General features: G+C 50.4%; 9 protein-coding genes across 9 annotated transcripts; 8 read left to right on the top strand and 1 right to left on the bottom strand.

Annotated features, from left to right (window-relative positions):
* Window positions 1-687: 687 nt before the first annotated feature.
* N0V89_006865 (uncharacterized protein) lies at window positions 688-2,016 on the top strand (the record flags this gene model as incomplete). The annotated part of the gene is made up of 2 exons (XM_056215631.1): window positions 688-844; window positions 908-2,016. The coding sequence occupies 2 exons, from the start codon at window positions 688-690 to the stop codon at window positions 2,014-2,016; spliced, it is 1,266 nt and encodes a 421-aa protein (XP_056069878.1).
* Window positions 2,017-3,343: 1,327 nt separating this feature from the next.
* On the top strand, window positions 3,344-4,933 carry N0V89_006864 (uncharacterized protein; the record flags this gene model as incomplete). The annotated part of the gene is made up of 3 exons (XM_056215630.1): window positions 3,344-3,608; window positions 3,667-4,454; window positions 4,508-4,933. 3 exons carry the CDS (start codon window positions 3,344-3,346, stop codon window positions 4,931-4,933), a joined length of 1,479 nt encoding a protein of 492 aa, XP_056069877.1.
* A 2,691-nt stretch (window positions 4,934-7,624) lies between these two features.
* On the top strand, window positions 7,625-8,866 carry N0V89_006863 (uncharacterized protein; the record flags this gene model as incomplete). Its single annotated transcript, XM_056215629.1, has 1 exon — window positions 7,625-8,866. The coding sequence occupies one exon, from the start codon at window positions 7,625-7,627 to the stop codon at window positions 8,864-8,866; it is 1,242 nt and encodes a 413-aa protein (XP_056069876.1).
* A 246-nt stretch (window positions 8,867-9,112) lies between these two features.
* N0V89_006862 (uncharacterized protein) lies at window positions 9,113-9,994 on the top strand (the record flags this gene model as incomplete). The annotated part of the gene is made up of 2 exons (XM_056215628.1): window positions 9,113-9,118; window positions 9,437-9,994. The coding sequence occupies 2 exons, from the start codon at window positions 9,113-9,115 to the stop codon at window positions 9,992-9,994; spliced, it is 564 nt and encodes a 187-aa protein (XP_056069875.1).
* A 269-nt stretch (window positions 9,995-10,263) lies between these two features.
* Window positions 10,264-11,505, top strand: N0V89_006861 (uncharacterized protein; the record flags this gene model as incomplete). Its single annotated transcript, XM_056215627.1, has 2 exons — window positions 10,264-10,268; window positions 10,515-11,505. The coding sequence occupies 2 exons, from the start codon at window positions 10,264-10,266 to the stop codon at window positions 11,503-11,505; spliced, it is 996 nt and encodes a 331-aa protein (XP_056069874.1).
* Window positions 11,506-11,908: 403 nt separating this feature from the next.
* N0V89_006860 (uncharacterized protein) lies at window positions 11,909-12,868 on the bottom strand (the record flags this gene model as incomplete). Its single annotated transcript, XM_056215626.1, has 2 exons — window positions 11,909-12,387; window positions 12,565-12,868. The coding sequence occupies 2 exons, from the start codon at window positions 12,866-12,868 to the stop codon at window positions 11,909-11,911; spliced, it is 783 nt and encodes a 260-aa protein (XP_056069873.1).
* A 3,420-nt stretch (window positions 12,869-16,288) lies between these two features.
* Window positions 16,289-18,959, top strand: N0V89_006859 (uncharacterized protein; the record flags this gene model as incomplete). The annotated part of the gene is made up of 6 exons (XM_056215625.1): window positions 16,289-16,495; window positions 16,546-16,806; window positions 16,855-16,897; window positions 16,948-17,305; window positions 17,352-17,715; window positions 17,763-18,959. The coding sequence occupies 6 exons, from the start codon at window positions 16,289-16,291 to the stop codon at window positions 18,957-18,959; spliced, it is 2,430 nt and encodes an 809-aa protein (XP_056069872.1).
* A 346-nt stretch (window positions 18,960-19,305) lies between these two features.
* N0V89_006858 (uncharacterized protein) lies at window positions 19,306-21,048 on the top strand (the record flags this gene model as incomplete). Its single annotated transcript, XM_056215624.1, has 1 exon — window positions 19,306-21,048. One exon carries the CDS (start codon window positions 19,306-19,308, stop codon window positions 21,046-21,048), a length of 1,743 nt encoding a protein of 580 aa, XP_056069871.1.
* A 917-nt stretch (window positions 21,049-21,965) lies between these two features.
* N0V89_006857 (uncharacterized protein) lies at window positions 21,966-22,877 on the top strand (the record flags this gene model as incomplete). The annotated part of the gene is made up of 1 exon (XM_056215623.1): window positions 21,966-22,877. The coding sequence occupies one exon, from the start codon at window positions 21,966-21,968 to the stop codon at window positions 22,875-22,877; it is 912 nt and encodes a 303-aa protein (XP_056069870.1).
* Between the last annotated feature and the right edge of the window lie 985 nt (window positions 22,878-23,862).

The following is a 23,862-nucleotide window of genomic DNA, read 5'->3' as shown; positions in this document are numbered from 1 at the left end:
CACTACGAAGGCTGCGCTCTTCTCTCTAAATGCTGGGCACGGCGATCGGGATCCGCTATCGCTGTACGCCGTGCCTTTTGAGAACACATTTGTGCGGTATCACTTCACGGCGTGATTTCGCCTCAGTATCCTCCGTCTTTTAGAGACAAGTTGTATTCGCAACTTGTATATGGTATCTGGTTTCAAATGCACTGGAAGAGAAGACTATAGTTGGTCCAGCGGTATGTTCATGTATCAAGCGGCACGAATAGATCAATGAAGTCTTTTGCATGGCCTTGATATCCTCGAACCTCAACTACTTGAAGACACTGCAGAATATTGTACCACCAATGGTAGAGACACGCGTTCTTTAGAACTAACAATGCTTTACGCTTCCTGTGTTCTGCCGAGGCATAGTTGGCATGGTGTCGCGGACATAGAGAAATTCCGATCCGCTCCATTCACCGGTGCTGAGTAAGGCTCTGACGCGCCTTCCTGATTCTTCGCCGAGTCCCAAGTGTGACTGACTCTGTTTGACCTGAGCCCAATCTCCCTCTACGTGTCGCATCTACCCTCAGAAAGAGCATTTCACGGCACTTCCAGTGCGGTTTGAACCTTCACACAGTGAGTCCCTGCTGTAAATTGGCAACTCGAGAATACCTGACTAAGTAACAAACAGATACTCGAAATAGCAAGTTCACTGTGATAATGGATTCATCCAACGACTTCTTCGAACTGAACCCCTGGCACGAAGAAGCACCCTCAGGCGGATTTCCAGCATTCCCAGGATTCCCTGAGAGCGTTCCGAACGTAGCCAGCGATTACGAGCAGCTCGATGAGACTCATGCAGGACAAACTCTGTCATGTAAGTGGTTTGTTTCTGCGTATAGTTGCTAGCTTTTGGCAAGCATCAAACCTAACAATGCAGCAGTTTCGGACTTTACAAACCGCCATCAGATGCCTACAGTGCCGTGGGACACGTTCTTCGTCGCTGGTCAGGAGGCAGACACTACTCCATCGCAAGCCGGTGCCTCTCACTTAAACGCCGCCCCTAGCGAGAACTTGTTGGTGGCCAAGCCTGCCGCCATCACGTCGTCGAAGAAGCGCGTCTCGCGTGCCGCTTCCACGCCTGCCAAGAAGCAGAAGACCGCTAAGCTCGACACAGGTAGGGCAAATGTCAAGCCTAGGATGATGGGAAAGAAGGGTCTGGACGAGGGTTTTGTCCCTAAATGGGATAGCATGAAGGTTTACGGTGAAAAGACCTTGCGCTACAAGATTGGTCTTACGAAGATCAAGAAGTTCTTGACGGACGAGGGTGTCGATGTTGACACAGAGTTTCCTACCACGCGCATGGTCTACAACGGAAAGGAGACGACCAAGGGCCAAGCACTGGTAGACAAAGCCCGAGAGCTTCAACAAGCCCGCATCGACCAGAAGCTCGCCAATAGCCATGCGGCTGCCAGGCCTAGGAACAGCCGCCGTCAGCCTCTGACGTTTGGTGGGGATGTCGTCGGAGCTGAGCACCTGAGCGAGATCGATCACGACAAAGGTCATGAGCTTGTGGAAGGGGCTGATAAGAGTGAGACATGGAAAGATAACGACCACAACAGTGAGCTGGACGGAGTTTGTGAAACTGACGACGAACATGTCGCTGGCGAGAAATCAGAGCGTGTGGTTGTCTCTACTACCCGGTCGGCCCTCCGCGCACTCAAGAAGGCCACCTTGAAGTCAGGCTTTAGTTCCCCCGACCTTGTCCTCGACGGCCTCGACCAACCGCTGCTCTCGCTCCGGGCGCAAGAGATCGTCCCTCGCCTAGTGAAGTGGCAGGAAAAGAACCGCGTCTTTCGCTTCGAAGCCGGCGATGGCGCACTATACCTTGGGGCGCGAGTCCTGAACAAGGAGGATCGCGGTGCATACGAAAAGGACCTTGAGGATCTGGCTACTGAGCTTGTACAAGTGGCCAAGAAGGATCACGATGACAAAACTGCCACCAAGGTTGGAAAGCTAGCCTTCGAGGAGTTTTCAGTCGAGCCCTAAAGCGTTCAAGTCCTTGCTCGGGCGCACACCTTATATGGCATTGGGACCCCACTAATGTCATGAGATGGATTTTGAGGAGTTTTCACGGTTCGGTCTTGATTATGGCTCTGCTCATCCCAGTGAGCCTAAGCACGGAATCATGCTAGTTTTCTTCCTCACAACGGTTGCGATGATTTTGAGGGTAGAAGTTCGAAGATTCATCACAGAGTATTAACAGATGGATCTGCGAACTATATTGCTCTTTCAATGACATGGAATTATGATATCATATTGTGCCCTCGTGCAGATCTTTTGAGCCAGGCCTGCAGAACGTAGCCTTCTTCGAGTACACAGGAAGACTCCCATTCAAACAAACAGCTTCTATGAGGCTCAATCTTGACTCGGTAACTTGAGTGGACTCATGTCACGTACTGTTAGATATATGCGCCAGACCTTACGGTTTTCGAAGCGCCACCAACATGGCAGAATAACAATGTATTTAACGACGCCTAAAACTACCTGATGCATCCTATTCCTATTATGCCCCTCCCCTTCATCTCAGAGTGCCCAAAACATGCTGCGGAGGCAAAGAAGCTTCGAGTCGCTCTATTCACTAGATGGTCCGTGCCTTGACAGGGGTACGTTACTGCCGTTCATAACGCCGGCCGCACCAACGCCAAGCTAGATGTGCCTGAGTGTCTCTGTCGCCGAACGAGGAATCACATCAGCTCGAGGTCGCATAATTCATGCGATCAAAGTCCACAAAGAATTAGGTGCGTTTTCCTTGCGCGCGATTAGAACTGTCCAGTCCCATTAACGTTTGAGCAGCTCGAGATCGAGTCGCCGAAATCGATACGAGTCGCCAGCAGGCTAGAATTACGATACAGCCGCCGCACAAGTCAGGGACGCTGAATGGTAATCATTATGGTCCCACCCGAGGACCCTTCTGGTCTAACAATCGAGACGAATAATTCTTTACCTAGCGACCACCAGATGTTTAGAGCGGAAATGAATTCTGGAGGTAAATATCCCGGTTGGTGACCGTCAACACACATATAGCAGCGCGCAACAGCTTATTAACAACTGAGAAGCCACTGCCGCTCTTAGCTCAGGATCGACCGCTACACTAGAGACGGATATACCAGACTCAGAGCACTGGATCGACCGCGAGGAACCCACGTCCCACATGTTACAGACGGCCACGGAAAAGCATCGATATCCTCCTAGACATGAGCCGGTCTTTACACGCACGCATCAACCCTTTACGCACCCTGCTGCACAGCTTGAGTCAAGAAAAGGATCCGATATGAGCTTTCCAAGAAATAAACACCCTTCAGGAAAAGCTCCCATGAACAGCGAGAGACAGCGAATCGATCGAGTGGGTTCGTACAACGGCATGGAAGAGCCAGCCAGCCAAGGCTCCGTCACTGTTGAAACAACGTGGCTGAGCTCGCACCCACAACCACTGCGCCAACTGGCGCCACTCCCAACGAGCATTGCGCGCCGACGACAACTCTTTAGCCCATCACGCAGATCCCCGGACACTTCACAAATCAACGCAGGTACACAGAGGCACCAAGCTTCAGGTTCCGCTCTCGGAGAGGAAACTTCGGGTAAGCCACCCTGGAATCTGCAATCGATACTTGAGAATAAACGCTGACCGGTTTCTAGCATGGATCTTCGCAGGCTATGGAAGTCACCAGTGCGCAGGGGTTGATCCTAAACGCTTTCTAGACCTCGATACTCTTGCTCCCAAGTGGCAATCTTCTATTGTCGGCTTCTATTCGCAGTATACCGATACGCAACAGGGACTTGGTTTTAACAGCAGATCAGTCACTTTCGGACCCAGCGTATTCCGTGAGCATGCGCAGTCTTTGAATGCGATCGGTTTAGGGTATCATGAAGATTCTGTGATCACTCAATCCCCAGAGCCTTCTTGTACCAAGCGTAAGCAACAAGCTTCAGGCTCGGAGCCTGCTGCCAATGGAGACAAGAAGCGGGATGAAGCGGAGATCGTCAGGTGGAAGAAGGCTAAAAAGAACCAGGGGACGAAATTCATCCCTCGCTGGTATGTATACGACCAAAAAGAGGCTTATAAGAGTAGCACCTTGACACACAAGATTGGCAAGGACCAGATGGAAGACTTTCTGGATGAACAAGGAGTTGAGGTAAATACGAAATTCCCTACGAACCTGGCCCGCTACAAGCCCGGCACCAGGCTTCAAGCACTGGCACAGAAGTGTCGCGAGATTCAACAAATACTCATTGATCTCAAACAAGCTGGGCACACTATTGGACCCAAACGTCAGATTTCCCGTCGCTGTGTACAATCTGTTGCCTCTCGCGATGAGTATGACTTGGCAAGCAACGATGGAGAAGTTGCCATGACAGACAAACGAGCAAAAACCACCCGCAAGCTTGCTGCACTTCCTATGGATGCAAAAGCAAACAAGATGAGGGTATTAAACACGCAGCGGACCCCTCATTCCACAGCACTGAAAATCTGAGCAAGGCCGAGACTACGAGCAACAACAACATCACCAAAGGTGACTACAGCAAGATGGCCTCCAGCACTTCTCCCGCAGTCGAACCCAAACCACTCTCAGACCTTCGTGCTCAACTTCGGTTATTCAGAGACATCGCTATCAAAATCATCAAGAACAAGTTTTACATATGTCCAGAAGATGAAAAGAAACAGATAAACGAGAAGCTGCGAGCGGACTGGATCCCATACTACGTCCGCCTGGTCATTCAGGCACAGGATCACACCCGCTCTGGTGATGCTGAGCTCGTCAACAATGCCAACGCGTTACAGTCGAAGAGTACAGATTCGTTCGCTGCACGAACGAACAAACTTGTCGAGGAGCTGGTTCCCAATCATGGTAGTCGGGCGAATATGAGGAGACTTGTGGACGAGGAGTTCCCTTATCTCGCTTAATAGCTCAGGAGGGTGTGATGATTCATGAGGAGGGAAGTCTTCGTGGCGGATGTACTGGTTGCAATGACCTCTTTGAAAACTGGTGAAGGATGAAGGTCTCGTAACTGGGCGATATTGGTGTTATTCTCGTATTATCTTGCAACCGACTGCATGCGTATAGTAGAGGGTTGCTACCTTTTACACGGTATAGAATCGTTACCGCGACTGATCTTAAAGTAGATATCCACTTCAGAGGTCAGCTGGCGTATATGCGGACATACTTATCTAGTGGATACTCATCTCTTGTCGGGATGTTCCGAAGCAATGCATATACCCAGTTGAGTGCGAATTGTATCTGCATTCAATCCTGGTTCCGAGAAATTGACGAACGCATGTTTGTGACAGCGGTCAACCTCGACTTAGCATACTCAGCATACATCTGACCCTGCGGTGAAGCTTTCAAGTACTTACTCAGTCAAGCTCATGCGTCTGAGGTAGAATGGTGGGGCCGCAACCCAGACATGTAGATCTCGATGTGCACTTCAGGCTGACACCGGGTTAAGTCTCTGTATGATACCTAGATTTTAACGGATCTGCGCAGCGTATGAGAAGCATTCAATTCGACCTGGAAAGCAGCGCCGAAATATTTTGAACAAAGACAAACAAAAGTGCATTCCCCACCAGCTTGCTACTCTTCCCGTCGGTTCTAATAGCAAATAAGTTGAAATTATTAAAGCACTAACAACTTCGTCCATCCAACTAGGCATCGTAGACAGCAACGACAGCAACGAGACCTACATCAACCACACCGAGATGGAAAACAGCAATAGTCCTCCAGTCGAATCTAAGCAACTCTCAACCCTACGTGCACAGCTTCGCAACTTCAAATCCAATGCCATAGCCAGGATTATGGGCCGAGGGACCTCTATCATCTGGACTGATGGTGTGGTCGCCGACGACATGCGAGCTTTTCAGGTTCCAGTTTACGTACGCGAGGTCGTTGAGGTTCAGGATTGGACTGGCGTTGGCGTTACCGGGAATGAATTTGCCAGCAAGGCTGTTCACTTTCGCCGTTCAGCTGGCGCGGGAGCCTTCACTAAACGGCGTGAAGCTCTAATCAAGCAGCTCTCTCTTGCCGTCCAGTAGGAAGATGGGGTGGATGGGAAGGCGGCGGCCAGGAAGCTGGTCGAAGAAGAGTTTCCTGAATGTCCTGGCCCTTGAGAAGTTAGATCTAGTAGACAGGGGGACGAGTGCGAGGAAGATTGCTCTTCTAAATAAGCAAGTCCTGAACGTGAGATGGTTTGAGGGATTGGATGTGCGCTACAGCTGTTGCTGTAGCAGTTTCAGCGTTAGTTCTTCCAGTACCCAAATCTTCTAGTTTCTGATAGTACGGAGTATTCAAGCTTTATGTAATGGTGCAGGCTGGTACATATGATGAACTACATGTCCTTATTCGGACCTTCTAAACAGATAGCTTTTGTGATACGTGGTAAGAACCCACACCATGACGACTCTAAGATGGCTTCAGTATTAACCTTAATCCACTAATATCTTCTACAAGTGCTCTTGGTACGAACAGATTGACACAAATGTTTCTCCGGTAAGGGGCTTTGAAGTGGTATGGCAAGGCATGATTAAGGAGGCCTCGCTAAAAAGCGATGTTGATCTCATCTGGAAAACGCTTGCACATGTTGGAACAACCTTCGGTTAAGCAAAGAGTCATCGATCTATTTGTTTGCTTGCTCAATCAGGTCTAGGGGTTACGTGCAGACTGGTCGTAGTGCAACAAAGCTTTGCAAGTTGCGATTTGGAAGTCTTACTAGCACTGATATGAGACCAAATACTCCAGAACATCATGTACCTGGTCTGTGGGCGATCGTATTTGTAGCGTTCGACGAGCCTAAAGCCATGTATTGCCTGGAAATGCTGCTTGATCTGCGTAATCCCCACATCTGGATTAGCCGATATGGCGCATGCGAAGTTTTCAGTGGGGCGATAGTATTCTCCCTATACGTCATCTGTGCAGGGGCGCGTGAACGGGCCAATCACGTGATGGCGCGTTCTTGCACTTTCGAACGCGCACCTCTTTCGCACCATTGGTAAACCACCCTGCACACTAAATCTTTTACTACTCCACCCAAAGTCCAACTACATCTGCTCCCATCCGTACCTGGTCAGTATTCTCAACTTCAATTTTGCTTGCTTTGCGCTCAGAGTATGCATCGCTTGTTCAATTGAACAACCTTGGAAATGCTCAGCGCGACGCGCGTTATATATTTAACCAATGTTCGAGAGCCTTTCCCAAAGTCGCTGACGTAGCTAACCCACTAGGCATACTGGCTATAGTTGCGTGACATGGCACACGAAATTCAACCTTGGGCAGAGGCTCAACCGGACCAGTGGCCACCCCAACAAAACACCTATGATCTATCCAATTTTGATCACGCATGTGAGCTCATATAATGCCTATCACTCGCTCCAAGGAATCGTGCAGCATGACGCTGACAAGTTTGAACTATAGCGCAGCTGTCATCGAGCCGATCGAACGAGATCCATCCTGTCGGTCCTCGCGATCAAGAAGTAAGGCGTAATTATGGACTCGAACCTCAGGCTTTCGGCAGACAATATTTCCATGAAGGTACGGATATCGCTAGCTATATAAAGTGGAGTGGAAAATTTACTAAAGGCTACCTAGCAATCGCACTGCCCTTCATGGACTCTAATGGGACGAGCGACGCCCCGAAAGGCATCGCTGCCAGTTATGCTCTAGAGACAGACGGTCGAGCTCATCCATCTAGCGCGGTGTTATTCCCATTCGCTCCAGTCACTGTTGCGTCGACCGTAAATCACTCCTTTCGAGGAGAAACGGCCAAGAAGGGACAGTCCAAGAACCCTTACAGGCCGAGTTGGTACACAGCTAGGAATATCTATTCCGACAAGACCCTCTACAATAAAGTCGGAATACCTCAAATGGAGGCGTTTCTCATCGGTGAAGGGGTCGATATCGCCCAAACGTTTCCAAAAGGCCCCTATTACATTCAGCAACGCAGCAAACGCGTGAAAGTCAATAGGGGAGACGCATTGATAGATATGGTCAAGGTGGTTCACCAACGAGTGATTGATCGTCGGCGTGCTGGTCATCCCGTAGGCCCAAACCAAGCGCCCCATCCGGGTGCTAGAGATTGGGAAACACAGATCGCCGCGTTTGACAGCGGAAATGGCTTAGGAACAGTAGCTGGTATCAATGGTAGTGCATTCGAGGCCACTTCTTGGGAGGAGGATGTTCCGAGGGCCAACCACGACGATCATGCGCCGGCCTCATGGGATGCAGGTGAAGCAGCGCAGGTGAGAGACGAGGGTCATGCACGAGGCACCGCTCCCTCAGCGTTTGCGCCTGGTCACGTCGCTCCGCCCGCCCCTCAGTATATGGGTAACCCTCTCCCCGCTCAGCCCAACAACGTCGCCAGCCAACAACTCAACCGGATACTCAAAGACCTTAGATCTATCAAGGACGCCATCATGTCCGAGTTTGAGCATGTTTCCAAAGCTGTTGAGAGCGGAGAGGAAGAGGCTGCCACCTACCTTGAGCTTGACAACGACACAGCCTCAGAGCGAGTTCAAGCAAAGACCTCAGAAATCGAACGACTCATCCGCGACAGCCAAGGTCGAGTCGTGATCTCGGCCGAAGCCCAAGCTCTCGTACGCCGCATCATTGACTTGGGCGTTCACTACATCAACATAGACCGCCGCTTCAAGGAGAAGAATGGCAACAAGGCCAAGCTCGTCAAGGAAGCGCACGACACGAAATGGGACTTCCAACGCGCCCGGTCTGATCTCATGCAGCAGATTACGGACGACGTCGTGTGGGAGCGCTTTGTGCCACGCGCGGGCTATAAAGTTGCCTTCATAGTGCGCGAGGTCTTTCCAGTAGACCCTCTCAAAGTCTTGGAGTAGGCGGCATTTTGACGTTGTGCATCTGCCAAAGGCCAAGTAAGTCGCCTAAAGTTCACAGTCGGCACAATCACTGATTACGCACAAGTGCATATGCGAAGCCACAACATTGGGCTCATCGTGGTGGAAAATTTCCGAGCCACATAATATGCAACACGGGCAGTGGACAGCAGTTTGATTGGTGAGACGGATACTTCGAGGGAGCGGGTACATACTGTTTCCTTTCTATCAGTGCAAAGGCCTCGAATGATGGACGTGAGTGAAGGTCCACATTGACGACAAACGGTTTGCTATAGGACTGGGAACGACGGTTCTATTCGGGATCTTGTGGTTTGCTTTTGATACTTTGTCTTACAGTCCCCATTTGTAGTGAAGACGTTTCCTCTTTTCACGTGAGCAAAATTGTCTCGTGACATGATTCTTTATAACGAAGGGCCAGTGTCGTGCAGTAGAACATAGTTCTATAACATCGTCGTACCGGGGGCCCTGAGATCCGTGACAGCTCCTAGGAATTCGGCTTCCTCAGACCTGGGAATCGTTGATTGAATACGACATTTTGGGATCAGACCACAGCGCAACACTCGCCTTGTAGCAGGTCTATCTGGTAAAACCATGACCGACATTCCCATTATAGACGGCTCAGAAAGAAATCGCGCAGACGATAGCTCAGTACAGCCCAAGTATACAGTCTCGGAGGCTTCCAAAGCTCTCGTGGATATCAAGCATGCCGCTTTGGACTCTTGGTACATCGAACATGAGCGGAAGCGCCCTATCGACATCGAACGCGGGCATGCGCTGTTTATGCGCTGGAGCAGATATTCGCATCGAGAACCACAGATGATACTCTTCGCATCAGACGGCTGGATTCTGCTAGGCTTGCGCATTCAAAGGCTGGCAAAGAGCTTGGTGAAGAGAGCGAGCGATATCAACATATCGGCGAAGCTGGAAGCGAAGGCAGTCACGAAGTCAAGGCTGTATCTTAACGACTTGGAGGAGTTCAAGGCGAGGATGACGCGAATGCGTAAGATGCTAGAGGAGGTTATTGAGGCGCCGGGTGTGAACATAAAAGATGAAGTGACTAAGATGGTCAATGGGGTTTTTGCGCATACGTTGGAGGCAGGTCAGATTTGATCCGGTACACGCAATCGCGCAGGTGATGTAGACGAAGCCATAGCTTCTCATCTTCAATTTTCTAATCATTTTTCTACGTGACCCCAGGAGTCGGATGCGAAAACTGTCTATTCCGAATGCGATGATGTGCAACAGGGGTTTGAGCCCCAAACACGCGGCAACCCTGTCCCGTTGCCCACGTTTCAGATCTGTCACAGCTACGACCACCACCAAGATGAACACATATTTTTGCCTGAGTGTAATACGACTGCCATCCCAACCAAAACTAAATGAGGTCGACACATCTGTTGCTGCTGTGCAGCCCCCTCGGCCTCTGCGCCAATACGAGAGGCACTTTACACTGTCAAAATCCTGCACATTTTCCCCATCAGCAAAACACTGTATGCACACCAACGAACGATTGGCTGAGAAGAAATTCTGGGTGGTCATCGCGGCCTAAATGCTTCAAAGGAACTTCAAAAACATATTGCGCACACACGCTTTTATCTTATCGCAACAATCGTGGCCTCAGTATCATCAGCACACCGGAAGCTGCCGATGGTGTGCTCAAAGCACCTGAGCACTCTTTGGATGAGGAAGAGTACTTTTCAGAAACGGAAGAATCCTCTCTGAATGCTTCGCGGTCCTTACAAGAAGACTTATACGACGTCCAGAATATACGGGGAAAAGGTAAAGGTGTCCTCGCCAAACAGCGCATCTCAAAGGGCGACTTGATCATGCTCGACTCGCCCGCGATCGTTTCGAGTGCGCGACTGCCCATGTATGTTACGCCCTCTGAAGGTTCTGAGTTGCTTGAAACCGCGGCAGGAATGCTCATGGCAGAGGATTACAACACAATCATGGCGCTCGATAAACCTACCGGGACCACAGGGCTGGACGCTATACTGAAGACGAACTCTTTCTCATGTCAATTCAACGACGGAGGCGTAGGCGATGAGTATCTTTGTCTCTTCCCCCAAGTTTCAAGGATTAACCATGCTTGTCAACCAAACGCAAATGCAAAATTTATCCCACGGACGCTGTTGATGGAGATTCGAGCGCTGAGGGATATTGAGCCTGGACAGGAGATTACCATCTCGTACGGCAAGGTCGACCTCAAGTACGCCGAGCGACAGAAGCTGTACCGCGATAATTGGGGGTTCAAATGCACATGCAATCTGTGCGCATCCGGGATATACAAGATTTCGGAAAGTGACTGGCGGCGCGAGCGCTTTGCGGAGCTACACAAGACGTTGGAAAGTCTGAATGCGGAAACCTATGACGCAGAACGAGTCATGCAGTGGGAGAACGAAATCTTTGACATCAGCGAAACGGAAGGTCTGGAGGTGCTCGTAACAGAGGATCTGGAGCGGATGGCTTATGTGTATGCTGGCCTTGGGAGACATCCGGAGGCCCTTGCTTGGGGCCAGAAAGCCAAACAAAATTTGTTACAATGGAAGCTGGGGCCGAACGATTTAAATGACGATTACAAGAGGATTGAGGAGCTGTTGCTTGAATTGAAGCGGGCCTGAGAAACAACTAGCAGAGCATTATCAGATTGCGTGATGAGAAGAGCACTCGTGTCTTGAAGCGGGTCTATCCAATGGGAATTGGAACATAGATAAATCAGGTGTCTGGGTGACCATCTATACGCAACCAGGTTCGATACGTTGAAACGTCACATAGTCACTACGTAAAGGAAGACGAAAATGTCGCGTGTCTGATAGTATCAGGCCACCGGCCCCATTGTTCCAATACATCGAATGAGCGGCATTCCTCGAATTAAGCTATGTGCAGACAGCTTGCGTCGTACGCTCAAACCCGCATCCCCAGATACATTGCTCATTAACGATTTTCGAAAACGCGTCAAAACGTCAGGCGAAGCGCTCCTGAAGGAATCATTATATCGTACACTCTCCAACCCCGACCTGTCTCTTATGTGATTTGCCTTCCGATGTAACGAACTTCCACGTCTTTGTCCAATGAATCCCTAGTTGAGGCCATCCCAACAACCGTGCTCTTTGAAGCGCCGTAAGCGCCCCAGCTGGTAGTTGCGAACTGTGCCTCGTAGTGCTCTTTCAACTTACGCTGCTTCTTCTCCTTCTTAAAGAGGAAGAATGTGGCGGCTAATAGGCCTGCGATGGCGGCGCAGAAGAATGCAGCTAAAGTACCGCCGACGACTTTGAGTTGGTGCTTATCGGCTGCGCATGTACTTGATTCGTTGGAGGCTGTAGGGAGGGAGCTGACGGAAGAGGTGGCTGCAGCAACGACTCCTATCTGGGAAGTGGTCGGGGATGCTGAAGTTGAGCTGGGCCGGGATGAAGTCGTAGAGGCGGGACTGGACGTAGAAGACTCGGTGGATGTAGATGTCTCAAATTGGAATGCGCCGACAAACTTCGTCTTGATCTGAGGCGCTGTGGTATTTGTACAGCAGTTATTGTGATCGCCCACCGCGCGGCAACAGTAGGCTCCGTAGTCGCACATCTGAACGTTCCATGCTGAGACTATGGAGCCATTGCCGAAATTGTCGCGAGCTACAGGAGATATCAGCATCCCGCCTCCGGAATGATGGCAAACAAAAGGAAACTTACTATCAGGACACATTTTCGGGCACGACGGGTCCTTGCCGGTGGGATCAGTACACCCGGTCTGCCATATCGTGCCCATGTACTCGTTTTTGGTGGCCATGCAAAGACCGTTGGACAGACAGAGTTCCACTGATCCCGCCGAATGGTGAATGGCACAGCAACCGCTATGCTTTGCATCAGGATTGCAGGGTCCATATGCGTCGCCTAGTTGGGTGCCATTGAGCGCGTAGCATTTCTGTTCTGCGAACACGAGCTGTAGGAGGAGGGAGAAGATAAGGACCAAACGGAAAGAGTGAATAGAGGGCATTATGAAAAACGTGATGGGAAAATTAAGTAGCGAGTGTATGCGAATCGAAGAAAACTAGAAAAGAAGAAGATTGACAAACGAGTGTATATCCTACCAGAAGCAGAACGCGCGATGAATTACCTTTCCAAACAGCAACAACATCGCAACCGCTCGCGGGCGGCTCCCTCACATATTTAGTCCCCCAAGACGTCCAACGAAATTGCGTCGACAGCCCTGTGTGTAACGACGGGCATAGGTGCAGGCGTGCGCTACGGGGATGCCCTAGCGGAGGTTTGATAGTTGTTTCGTCAGACGAAACTAGCCTCACGTCTGGCGCACACGTCTGCACGACGTTGATCGGACTTCGATTCCCACAACAACATTTGGGCTTAGACATTCGCCGAATTTTCGGTAGCGATCGTCACGGGGCGGCGGCACTGTTGCGGGAGACGGGCTCGTAGGGCGGAGTCCGTGAACTTGAACAGTTCGTTTGGCCCGATCGGGGCGCCAAATATTGGAGGGCCTTGCTCGCCTTGACGAGTCGAGCGATCGCTGGGAGGACATTACGTGCAGGAGTTGCTTGCTTTTCTGGATAAATGGGAGACCTTTGGGTGGCACAGGCGATTGTCATGGCATGAAGATGGCGTGCAGGTCGTGCAGATGTCGCGGTGGCACCTTTGCTAAGGGGAGGGTCGCGATCGCTGCTGATTCGTCGGGGCCCGTGCGCTAGTACTTCAACTGCTTCGGTCCAAAGCGTCCCAAAACGCCATCCATGTCGGTCTTTCCCAATGGAACATCCTCGTCGACTAAATATGGAACCACAAACCACTTCGCATATTGCGATAGCAAGGGATGTCTTGTTATTGATGCCTGTACCTGACAATCCATGACCTCAACTACCCACTTCGAGTCTTCCTTAACGCGTAAGGTACTGCACCGCATGCTGGCGCAAATCTGGGTGCACCGTTAACTTGGCTTCCTAAAGCAGAGCCTTAGCGAGGTTGTCCATATGAAGATCTTTGGCCAAAGCGCATTGCCGATGCCTCCTCTTCGCTATGCAGTGTCCCGCCGAACGCCGCAAAATAGTCGTCCTCAAGAGTGAGGACCCGGATGACAAACGAACTTGGAAGCCTCAGACGCTTTGTGAACCTATTGAATCATATGATTGAGAACATGGTAACCTGCCCTTCAAGGTAAGTCCTCATGTGCTGACTCAATTGAATCGTATGCGACAAGTCAGAAGAGAAGTTTTTTTCCCGAACCGTGCCAGAGGCAAAGCGACAAGTATGCGCGCCTAGATCACAGTGATGTAGGAACCTGTGTCTGTAAAAGGAGTCGACAATACGAGAATAGGGGGGGTTCTTGAAAGGTTTAGCCCTTTCGTCCGCTCTACAGCTGACCCAACATGCTATACACAGTGGTGCCTGATTTCTCCAATCGAGAGTTGTCTTCGGGGCTCGAAAGGTGAACTCAACACTCTCGAAAGCCCTGTACGAAGATTGAGTGTTTCTGCGAATACTACAGTGATGTACGCAGAGGATAAAGCGTAACCATCTCGAAGTCTACTCCTCCTCCATCGTCTCCTCCTGAATGATTCCTAAAGAGTCGCAACAGGAAGTCGTGATACCGAGCTGCTTGCGAACGACCAACGCGTCACGGACCACTGACATCAACTGTAACATCGCATCATGCAACGAGCTTGGCCGTGCTAGTGAACGGAGTTTGTATTTCGTGAGCGGACCCTATCCCGTACCTCAAATCTAGCTAAGCGCGGCGTATCATTAGGATAGTCCGCCCACGCCGATAAGTTGATAGAGCCGCAATCTCCTTAATGGTTTGACAGCCAGCGGGATGTTTGTGTTTCTCAAGGAAAGCGTTATTCTAAGATGCAAATCATCCAAGCTGAACCCTCAACGTGGTAGACCGACGAGCGAAATGATTCCATCTACTGCAAGGAACTTTCTCTTATATGATTAGTATTGGTTGACTTAGGCATCGCATCTTCTACTAAAGGAAGAACAGACAGATCGAATTTCCCAGAGACCGACTCAACATGGGGAATCTGATATTTTACATCCCAGAGAGTCTAGTGTATCAAGCATGGTCGGAGATTGAAGCCCACAAGCAGTGATTAAACGTACCTCGGGACACAGCCTTGAAGTCATGACCAGAAGAGACTCTCAAGGGCCCCGAGTGCTCTGCTGCCTCCGAAAATTATAGAGTTCTCCTGTGATGGCTTTGCAGAATCAGCATGATCTTCGCACTATACGTCCAGTGGTTTCGTTGCATTCGTGAAGCTGTTGCACAGCAGGGTTTTGGTTGCGGTTTGATTCACCACATCAAACTCCTCTCAAAGTATGCGAGCAATCAATCTAGGCTTTTATGGTTTTTCGAAGAAGCCCAGCGAGTGCATTGAGCACAAAGACCTTCTTGCTGTCCATAAATGGTCCGCTGAGGGGCGATGTCATTGGTTTTGCTAAGTACACGCAGTGCATAATGTTCGGCGAAGCTTCACGCTTACTCTTTCAATCGGCACTGAAACCTCTGATTTCGGGCTGCGGTGTCATTGTCGGGTCAATATTGTTAGGCAACGAGGAAAATGGGAAAGTAGTTCTAATATGCACCAAGGAAGTGGGGCCGAACGGGTGCTAATCAAAATGCACTTAGCGTCAGAACTGACATGTGATCGTGCTTCCCCACGTTTCTGCAGCTGCATCTCATCCCACGCATTGATTTCGGTGTCTTCTCAGCCTACGAGTCAATGTCTGTGCCGTACACGCCGCACGGAGATGCCCGCCTCGCGAGATCACCACTGCGAAAGATGACAGGGTAGCTCGAGCTTGCAGCTGCGGTCGCAAGCGGATGGGACCCCGGTGGAAAAGACTTGTCGCGGGTTTTTTATCCCTCACGAATCTTCGGTACCGCTTTGCAACAGTCCATCGCATGCGTCACTCTAGCTCGCTCCGCAGTACCTGCATAACGTCTAGTAGATCCTTGCTTTGTTAGATCTCAGAGACGACCGCTGCTCCAATCATGGCGCGGAATCTTGCAAACAAGCATCCGGAGAGACCTTATGGTCCTGTCGTCTTCTGTTTCTTGCTTGTTCCTAATTCCAAGTGACATGATGCTCGGGTTAAAGAATCTCGCATAGGTACAGCAAGGAATGGACCATGACGATGGCGTAGAGCTTTCCCCTATCCAGCCGCATAGCCACCCCCTCCACCAAACAACTCCCAAAAATCGCGCATTCAACCAAGTCAACCAATCGATAAGCACCGTGCCTAGCCAGCCAACCGGGAACTATACACGGCGGCCCATGCTTATTTACTGCTTGATATCGCGTACTCGATTTGCAGCCGCGTCAAGATAACATTCTAGTATAAAGCGAAAGTCTGACGGACACCGGTTTGCTGGACCCTCTCAACCTCGTTTTCCCCCATCATGGACACGACTATTCAATTTGCAGGCGATCAGCCTCCGAGGCGACAACACAGGGAACTCGATGTCGGCGGTGTTGTACCGCTTCGCGTGCGGTCGCGTTCTCTAGGAAGAAAAAGCTCGTTTGAAATCTTCAAAGAAGGCACTGTGGAAGCTGCGGAAGATGAAGACGCAGGCTTACGGAACGAAAGCGACTACAAGCGTCGACAGGTGCTTTTATACTCTGTATATGAAAAGTATAGCATGCTAATAATTCGCAGGCGTTCAGCTTCGCTCAGGTGCTCATGCTGGCTTACCAAAGTGTCGGTGTCATCTACGGTGACATTGGAACCTCGCCACTATATGTCTTCTCTAGCACGTTCACAGAAGCACCAGACAGGGCGAACCTGCTGGGTGTACTCTCACTCATCATCTGGTCCCTTACTCTTATGGTCACGTTTAAATACGTTATCATCATCCTTCGTGCCGACAACGATGGCGAAGGAGGCACATTCTCGACGTATTCGTTGCTGTCGCGCTATGTATGTATCTAGGTCTGGCGCCCTCCACGATTTGCTGACTTCTCGTAGGCGAACATCGCGAACCGTGACCCGCGTGAAGCCACCATGATTCGTATGTGCCACATGTGGACTACTATACATCCTTCTGACGTGTGTACGCAGGCATGGAACGTTTCAGGACCAATGAGCTCAGTAAATCGCAAAACTCCTTCCGCTCGACGATCGAGAGAACCAAGTTCTTCCGCCGGCTACTGAAAACTATTGGCGTTTTCGCCGTGTCTATGGTCATGGCTGATGGTGTTTTGACTCCGGCGCAGTCCGTCTTGGGCGCTGTTCAAGGTCTAAGTGTAGTCAAGCCGGACATCACGAAGTCCACCATTGTCGGCATAACCTGCGCTATTCTGATTTTGCTGTTCCTCCTGCAGCCTCTTGGGATTTCTAAGCTCACAATGGCTTTCTCGCCCATCGTCATGGTCTGGCTTGCATTCAACGCTGGGTTTGGAATATACAACTTGGCTAAGTCAGTACCTCTGAACACTCGATCTGGATTACACTGACCGTCCTAGCCACGATTACACCATTCTTAAAGCCTTCAACCCGTACTACGCATTTGAATACCTCGCCCGCAATAAATACGAAGGATGGCGAAGTCTCGGTGGCATACTTCTTTGCTTTACTGGCGTCGAAGCGCTCTTTGCTGATATTGGAGCTTTCAGTCGCCATGCGGTGCAGATTAGCTGGCTTGGTTACGCTTATCCGTGTCTGTTGCTAGCATACTCTGGCCAAGCTGCTTTCATCAGCGAGAACCCTGACGCATATTCGAACCCTTTCTATAACTGCGTTCCCCACGGGTGGCTCTATCCCTCTTTGGTCATTGCTATCCTGGCTGCAATCGTCGCTTCTCAAGCTATGATTACTGCCACGTTCCAGGTAAGTAAATTGTCCTTCAGTTGCGAAGTTGTACTCATATATTCCAGCTCCTCGCCCAGATAATGAAGTTGTCGTATTTTCCTCAAATCAAGGTCGTACACACTTCGACAACATATCATGGCCAGCTTTATGTGCCCGCAGTTAATTGGCTATTAATGGTAGGCACCGTGGTCGTCGCCGCTATCTACAACAATACCACATCTCTCGGCAACGCTTACGGTGTTTGCGTTATGTTCGTTACGTTCTTCGACACCTGTATGGTCACGCTAGTTGCGATCCTTGTCTGGCGCATCAAACCGTACTTCGTCTTTCTGCCGTGGCTTACGATCGCAAGCTTGGACGGAACATTTCTGTCTTCCGCCCTCACCAAGGTGCCGGATGGTGCTTGGTTCACGATCCTGCTTTCCATCCTGATCGCCACTATCTTCATACTGTGGCGCTTTGGGAAGGAGCAGCAATGGTTCGCAGAGGCTGAAGACCGCTTTCCGACCACGCATTTCGTCAAAACATTCGATGACGGGCGAATTAAGCTTACCGAGAAGTTTGGCGGAAAGTCGCTTAGCTCCATTGAAGGGTTCGGCATCTTTTTCGACAAAGCTGGCGAGACAACGCCAATCGTCTTCAGCCAATTCATCCGCAAACTTGTTACCGCACCAGAAGTCATCGTGTTCTTTCATCTTCGCCCGCTAGAGGTACCATCGGTCGCCTTTGAAGACCGCTATCATGTCTCTCGACTAGCCTTAACAAACTGCTACCGCTTGGTTGTACGACACGGCTACATGGATGAAGTCATTACACCGGACCTGGCCTCACTCATCTTTGAGAAAGTCCGAAACCATATCGTCACCCGTGCGCTTGACCGCGAAGGCGAAGGGAAGTCCACTACCGCAACCGATGCAAACAATGGAGCCGACGTAAACAAGGTCAATGCAAAGGTCGCCGTTTCCGAAAAGGACGCTTCAGAGCCACCATCCTCTGAACCGAGTGCTAGGCCTGCACCTACTCCTACTGCAAGCGTCTCTAGCACTACTGCTAGGCTCACGGCCCTGGAGCGTGCCTTCAATCACGAAGTGCTGTACATTATTGGCAAGGAGCAGATGAAAGTCAAGCCAGGGACGAATTTGTTTCGCAAGATTCTACTCCGCGCCTTCTTGTTCATTAGGGAGAACACACGGACAAAGATCGCTAGCTTGGACGTTGACCGCGATCATGTCATTGAGGTCGGCTTCGTCAAAGACGTATGACACGATACGATTGGGGCAGGTTTGTACCGGGCCTCTCGACGCTCTAGCGTTCTTTTAGTGCATCTTACAACTACTGAGATGTATTTCTATAGACCTTCGTTGCTTCCATACGACGAACCGTTTGCCGCGACCAACCAGAGAAATAAATTCTCTCTGCACAATGTCTTTGTTGTGGTATTTCTGATTCCTTGCAAATTCGTGCACCTGCTTTGTCGAACCATAGTGTACCAACATTTGAACAATGCCCATGGATTCCTTTTAACACCCACTGGACACTGAATTAGATCTCCAGATCCCTCCACGCGCTTGTAGTGAGTCACCTACTTCACTCAACTCGCTTCGAGCAATGCCTGGCTCTAGCCATCCTGCTGGGAACACTGTGCCCTTATCGGCGCCCCTTGGCAGGCTTTCCATCGCTTCTGCCACGAACAAAGGTAAGGTTGACTCGAAGGTTCTAGGTCCGACGAATCCTGCAGGTCAGGCACTTCGACACGCGGCCTCCACTAATAAACCGAAATCATCTACCTCCGTGTCTCGAAGCGCATCTCCAGGTGGCAAGCCCACAGTAACGACTAGGCAACCCGTACAGAAGGCTGAGCGGTCCATGGTGGGCCCAGGGCAAGAAAATCGCCTTCGTGTTCCTCGATTTACTTCGTCAAGTCGCGCTACAGCACCTACAGCACCTCGTAAGCCGCGGCATCTACTGAATGAATCGGAAACGTGGAAGGCCAAATATGAAGAGCAGCTGAAGGAAACTCAAAAAGCGCAGAGCGAAACGAAAAAGGCGAAGAGCGAGCTTGGAAAGCATGTCGCTGAACATGCTGAGAAACTCGCTGCTAGTGAAGCTTGCCGAAAGCAAGCTGATCGTGAAGCTGGCAATGTCACAGAGCGGCTCGTCAAGGTGCAAGCTGAACTGGAGTTGAACCGACAAGTCAACGACGAACTCTCCACGCAGGTCGAAAATTGCGATCGCATTGAAGAACTGGAGGCTCAAGCAAAGCTCGCTGGTGAACTGCAGACCGAGCTCAACGGCTTGCGTAACGTCCGACTCCCTTCACTCGAGCAGGAGAACAAAGCAATCAAACAGGAACTCCGCCAGATGTTAGAAGATGTGGAAATGTCTTCGGATGCTCCCGCTTGCGCACCTATACGAGTCCAGGGCGAACAAGGGGTAGTGTGCCAGCATGAACCGCATAACAGCACTCAAGCGTTCCAGAATTTTCTCCGGGAGAGCGAAGCCTACATCAACCAGCTAGAGGAGGCTAGCACATGGTTGGAATCGAAGTATACTGAAGCGACGTTCGAGAAGGAAGATTTGGAGAACCTCGTTACCGCCTTGCAGGCCACCAATGCCCACCTCAAAGAGCAGAGTCACGATCTTATCTTCGGTCACAATCAGCCGACGCGAGATCATGACGACTTACAGGCCGAGAAGCCAGTCCTCAGGGTCATGAATATTGCGCCTCGGACAGACTCAAGTTGCTCGTCTTCATCCGTAGCTTCCAAGTATTCGGGTATCGTCAGCGCTGTTCAAACAGTGCCTTCCTTCTCTCCCACGCCACCCTCGACATTCTCGGGCATTTTGGCCGGTATCGAAACAGAAGCTCTGCCACAGTCCAAACTCGGTATGACCGACATTTCCACGGTCGTCATCCGGCCAATCGATTTCGCTGCCACGCACAAGCCTCGACCGCCTCTCGACCAAGATCTCCAAATCACAATCAACATCGACTCGACTGCTCGCGCAAAGCTCACCCTTCTCCAGCGGCTTACAGCCGTCACCACAAGGGACACTACCTTCAAGATCAACGGCCCAGCAGAGATCGCGAAGGCTCTCGCCAATGGCATGGTAGACACACAAGCCCGAGCGAAGCACAACGAGGCCAAAGTCCTAGAGCTTCAACAAATGATGTGGTCCTATATTCGGGAGATGGAGCAGATGAAGAAGGCAGCCTGCAATATGGTCGAACACAAGAATCTAGCAGACCAGTTCGCAGCCATGGAGGCACGGCTGCAGATGCAGGATATGTTACTTGCTGATAATGGCAGGCAATTGGCGCGACACAAGCAAGGTCGCACTATTGATTGAATATATCACGCCGCTCACGTACGAGGTTTCGTGGGGTCAGTGACGGATCGGGGGAGTTGGAACTCTAGAGGATCTCCACGTTTCTACATTTGCCTCCTGTCATAATTTTGCTATGTAAGATGTTTTAGTTACACCTTTGAATATACATCGCTCTGTGTTATAAAAGTACGACTAACGTATGTTTCAACAGGGAAGTGACGACCTTACCTAGGTAACTCTGTGGAAGGTCGCACACCGTTATCTCAAGCTGACGACCGAGGATTAAGGCATTTTGTAAACCTACAACCAACGAGATTGGTGAAGACCCGAAGCTGGAAGAGAAAGAGAACGTACGGCACTACCATGTGCTGCTGAGAACCTCAAGGCGTCGAATCCTGTTCTTCACTAAGAGCTTGAGCACCTAGCTAATAGATGTTTGATATACCGGCACAACTGCAACGGGTCAGATATTGAGCGCATAAAGTTTTGTGGTGATAGTGAGAAGTCAAGTCACGTGGTATTGCAATGTCCGGGCAGGACCCAAGACGCCTTCTTTAGCCTGATGTGTAACGAAGTACTTCCTCCAATCGCACTTTTCAGGAATCCGCGCATTGGACATGTCCCATGTGTAGATGTGGAAGCTGCGGCAGCTGAGATCGTGGTACAAACAAGGCTTAGCGTGCTACGATGTGATGAGTGATGGCTGCCTACCAACGTCCACGGAACACAGTCGCTGCAGTCTTGTCGAACATCCACACACGCTTACGTGTCGCGATAGAGCTCGGCTCGGCTCGTTCTACACCTCCTCTTCCCACTACTCATGAACATATCTTTATTCTCGCACAATCCTCTTCGACACAACGTTGACGTAATCTTGCTGCGCATCCCCAACATCGCAGGTCCGGCGCGAGCTAGGTCAGCACTCGACCACGTCCACTATGCGCCAAATCAAACCTTCCAGATTCTACATGCAATACCAAGGTCATCCAATCGAGGATTTAAAGACATTTTATGGCATCACGCGACAACAACGACCCGACAAACCTCTAGTATGGTTCGCAGGCGATTCCTCTCTCGATAATAAATATTGGGTCCCCGGCTCTGGGCCTGGAGGCGAGCCTCTCGATGTCGAGGTACCGGAGATATACTACCATACGCTTGAGCGTGCGACACCGAAGCCAGACATCGCATTCTGGATGAACTACTTGCTGGGCGACCGCGCCACCTGTATTAATACAGCTGTTGAGGCATCGATGTTGCGCGAAAGAGAGAACACGTTGTTGCCTCACGATGAGTTCATACGCGATCACATTGAAAAAGACGACGTTTTGATTGTCAGCGTGGGCTGCAACGACATCGCGATGAAGCCGACTTTCTCAACTATCTGGCGGATGCTCACGCTTGCTTGGCTAACGCCGCGCTCTTCTATAGACCAGGGGAGTGCGTGGATACTGAGTTACTTTGCGCACCTCTTTGGAACCCAGACTGAAAACTACATCAACCGAATCTGTTCGAAAACCAAGCCTCGCGCGATTATCCTCTGCATGATATACTTCCCGCTGGAAGCGAAGTATGGCCAACGAGGGTGGGGTGATACGGCGTTGAGATGCTTGGGTTACAGCAGGGATCCCGAGAAGTTACAAGCGGCCATCAGGATGATGTTTGAGTTGGGCACAAACAAAGTCAAGGTTGAGGGGACCGAGGTGATACCATGCGAGCTGTACGAGGTGCTTGACGGTTCAAAAAAGGAAGACTACGTGGAGAGGGTGGAGCCAAGCGCCATTGGTGGGAAAAGGATGGCGGAGAAGTTCGACACACTGATAGACGGGGTATTGAAGAAGGGTTTGTAGGAGCTCATTGATCGGGGATATTTTTGCCCGATCTTCCCACCGCTTCTGGGGTCACTAGGTGATGAAGGATGCAAGATCTATCTCACAAGCTCCAGGGTATCCTGACTTCGTATTTTGCTAGATGCACGCCACTTAGACTGTGCTGTGCGGTCATAGGTTTGCGAAGGGTTGCTCGCATCTATCTGTGGACATGTACGTAGTTTCTTCTGTATTTGCGCATCCACATTGTGGCTCATACTCCTAAATAGTGGTTTAATGGTCGTCAAACAGTATGGAACTTGAGTAAGGACATAAGTCAACCACATCTGGACCCCAAAAGTGGCCGGAAACTTCCAGGAACTTATTACTCCATCAACATACATTCAAGACACGCGATCTGTTGCAATGACTCAGGGTATACTTCAATTGGGCAAAGACGTTGCTGAACTATGACTGACAACGATCCTAATAATTTGTTTTCTTGCGCATTACTCGAGGCACAGCGTCAACATTAGCGATGTTTGTGGTGAGCAACCTCCGGCCTTTGATACACGAATGACCCCGCCGTTTGATCGAATATCTAGGACATTGCCTAGCTTTAGTACATTGTAAGACGGGGTTTCAATACTTGCATCTCATTATACGCTAACCTGGAGCCCCCGTGTTAGGAAATTAACGTAGGTCGGCATCTCTTTCCAAAATTAACAACGTGACATCGTCAAGCCAGACAAATTGATTCCAAGGATGTACCCCTCAGGTCTTTCCATACGTCGAGTTAACCTAGACTTTGAGGATGACTCGGTCACCATGCGCTTTGCGGGTTGAAAGTTACCCAAGCCCTCGGAATTAGCTTACCCAATTGAGTCACTCACCTGATTAAACCAGCACAGATCACTGATCACGGGAAGCTACCGCCATGCTTGGCGGCTAGATATCAACCTTCTCTTAAAGCAGGCGCATTCTCGAGTATAAGAGCACCCTCTTTCTCCCAGCCCCTTAAAACGTA

The sequence above is a fragment of the Didymosphaeria variabile genome (assembly GCF_027946475.1).
Source record: "Didymosphaeria variabile strain IMI 356815 chromosome Unknown scaffold_5, whole genome shotgun sequence".
NCBI classification, from domain to species: domain Eukaryota; kingdom Fungi; phylum Ascomycota; class Dothideomycetes; order Pleosporales; family Didymosphaeriaceae; genus Didymosphaeria; species Didymosphaeria variabile.
The sequence above is the reverse complement of the archived record's forward strand: the minus strand, read 5'-3'. Positions and strand labels throughout refer to the sequence as shown.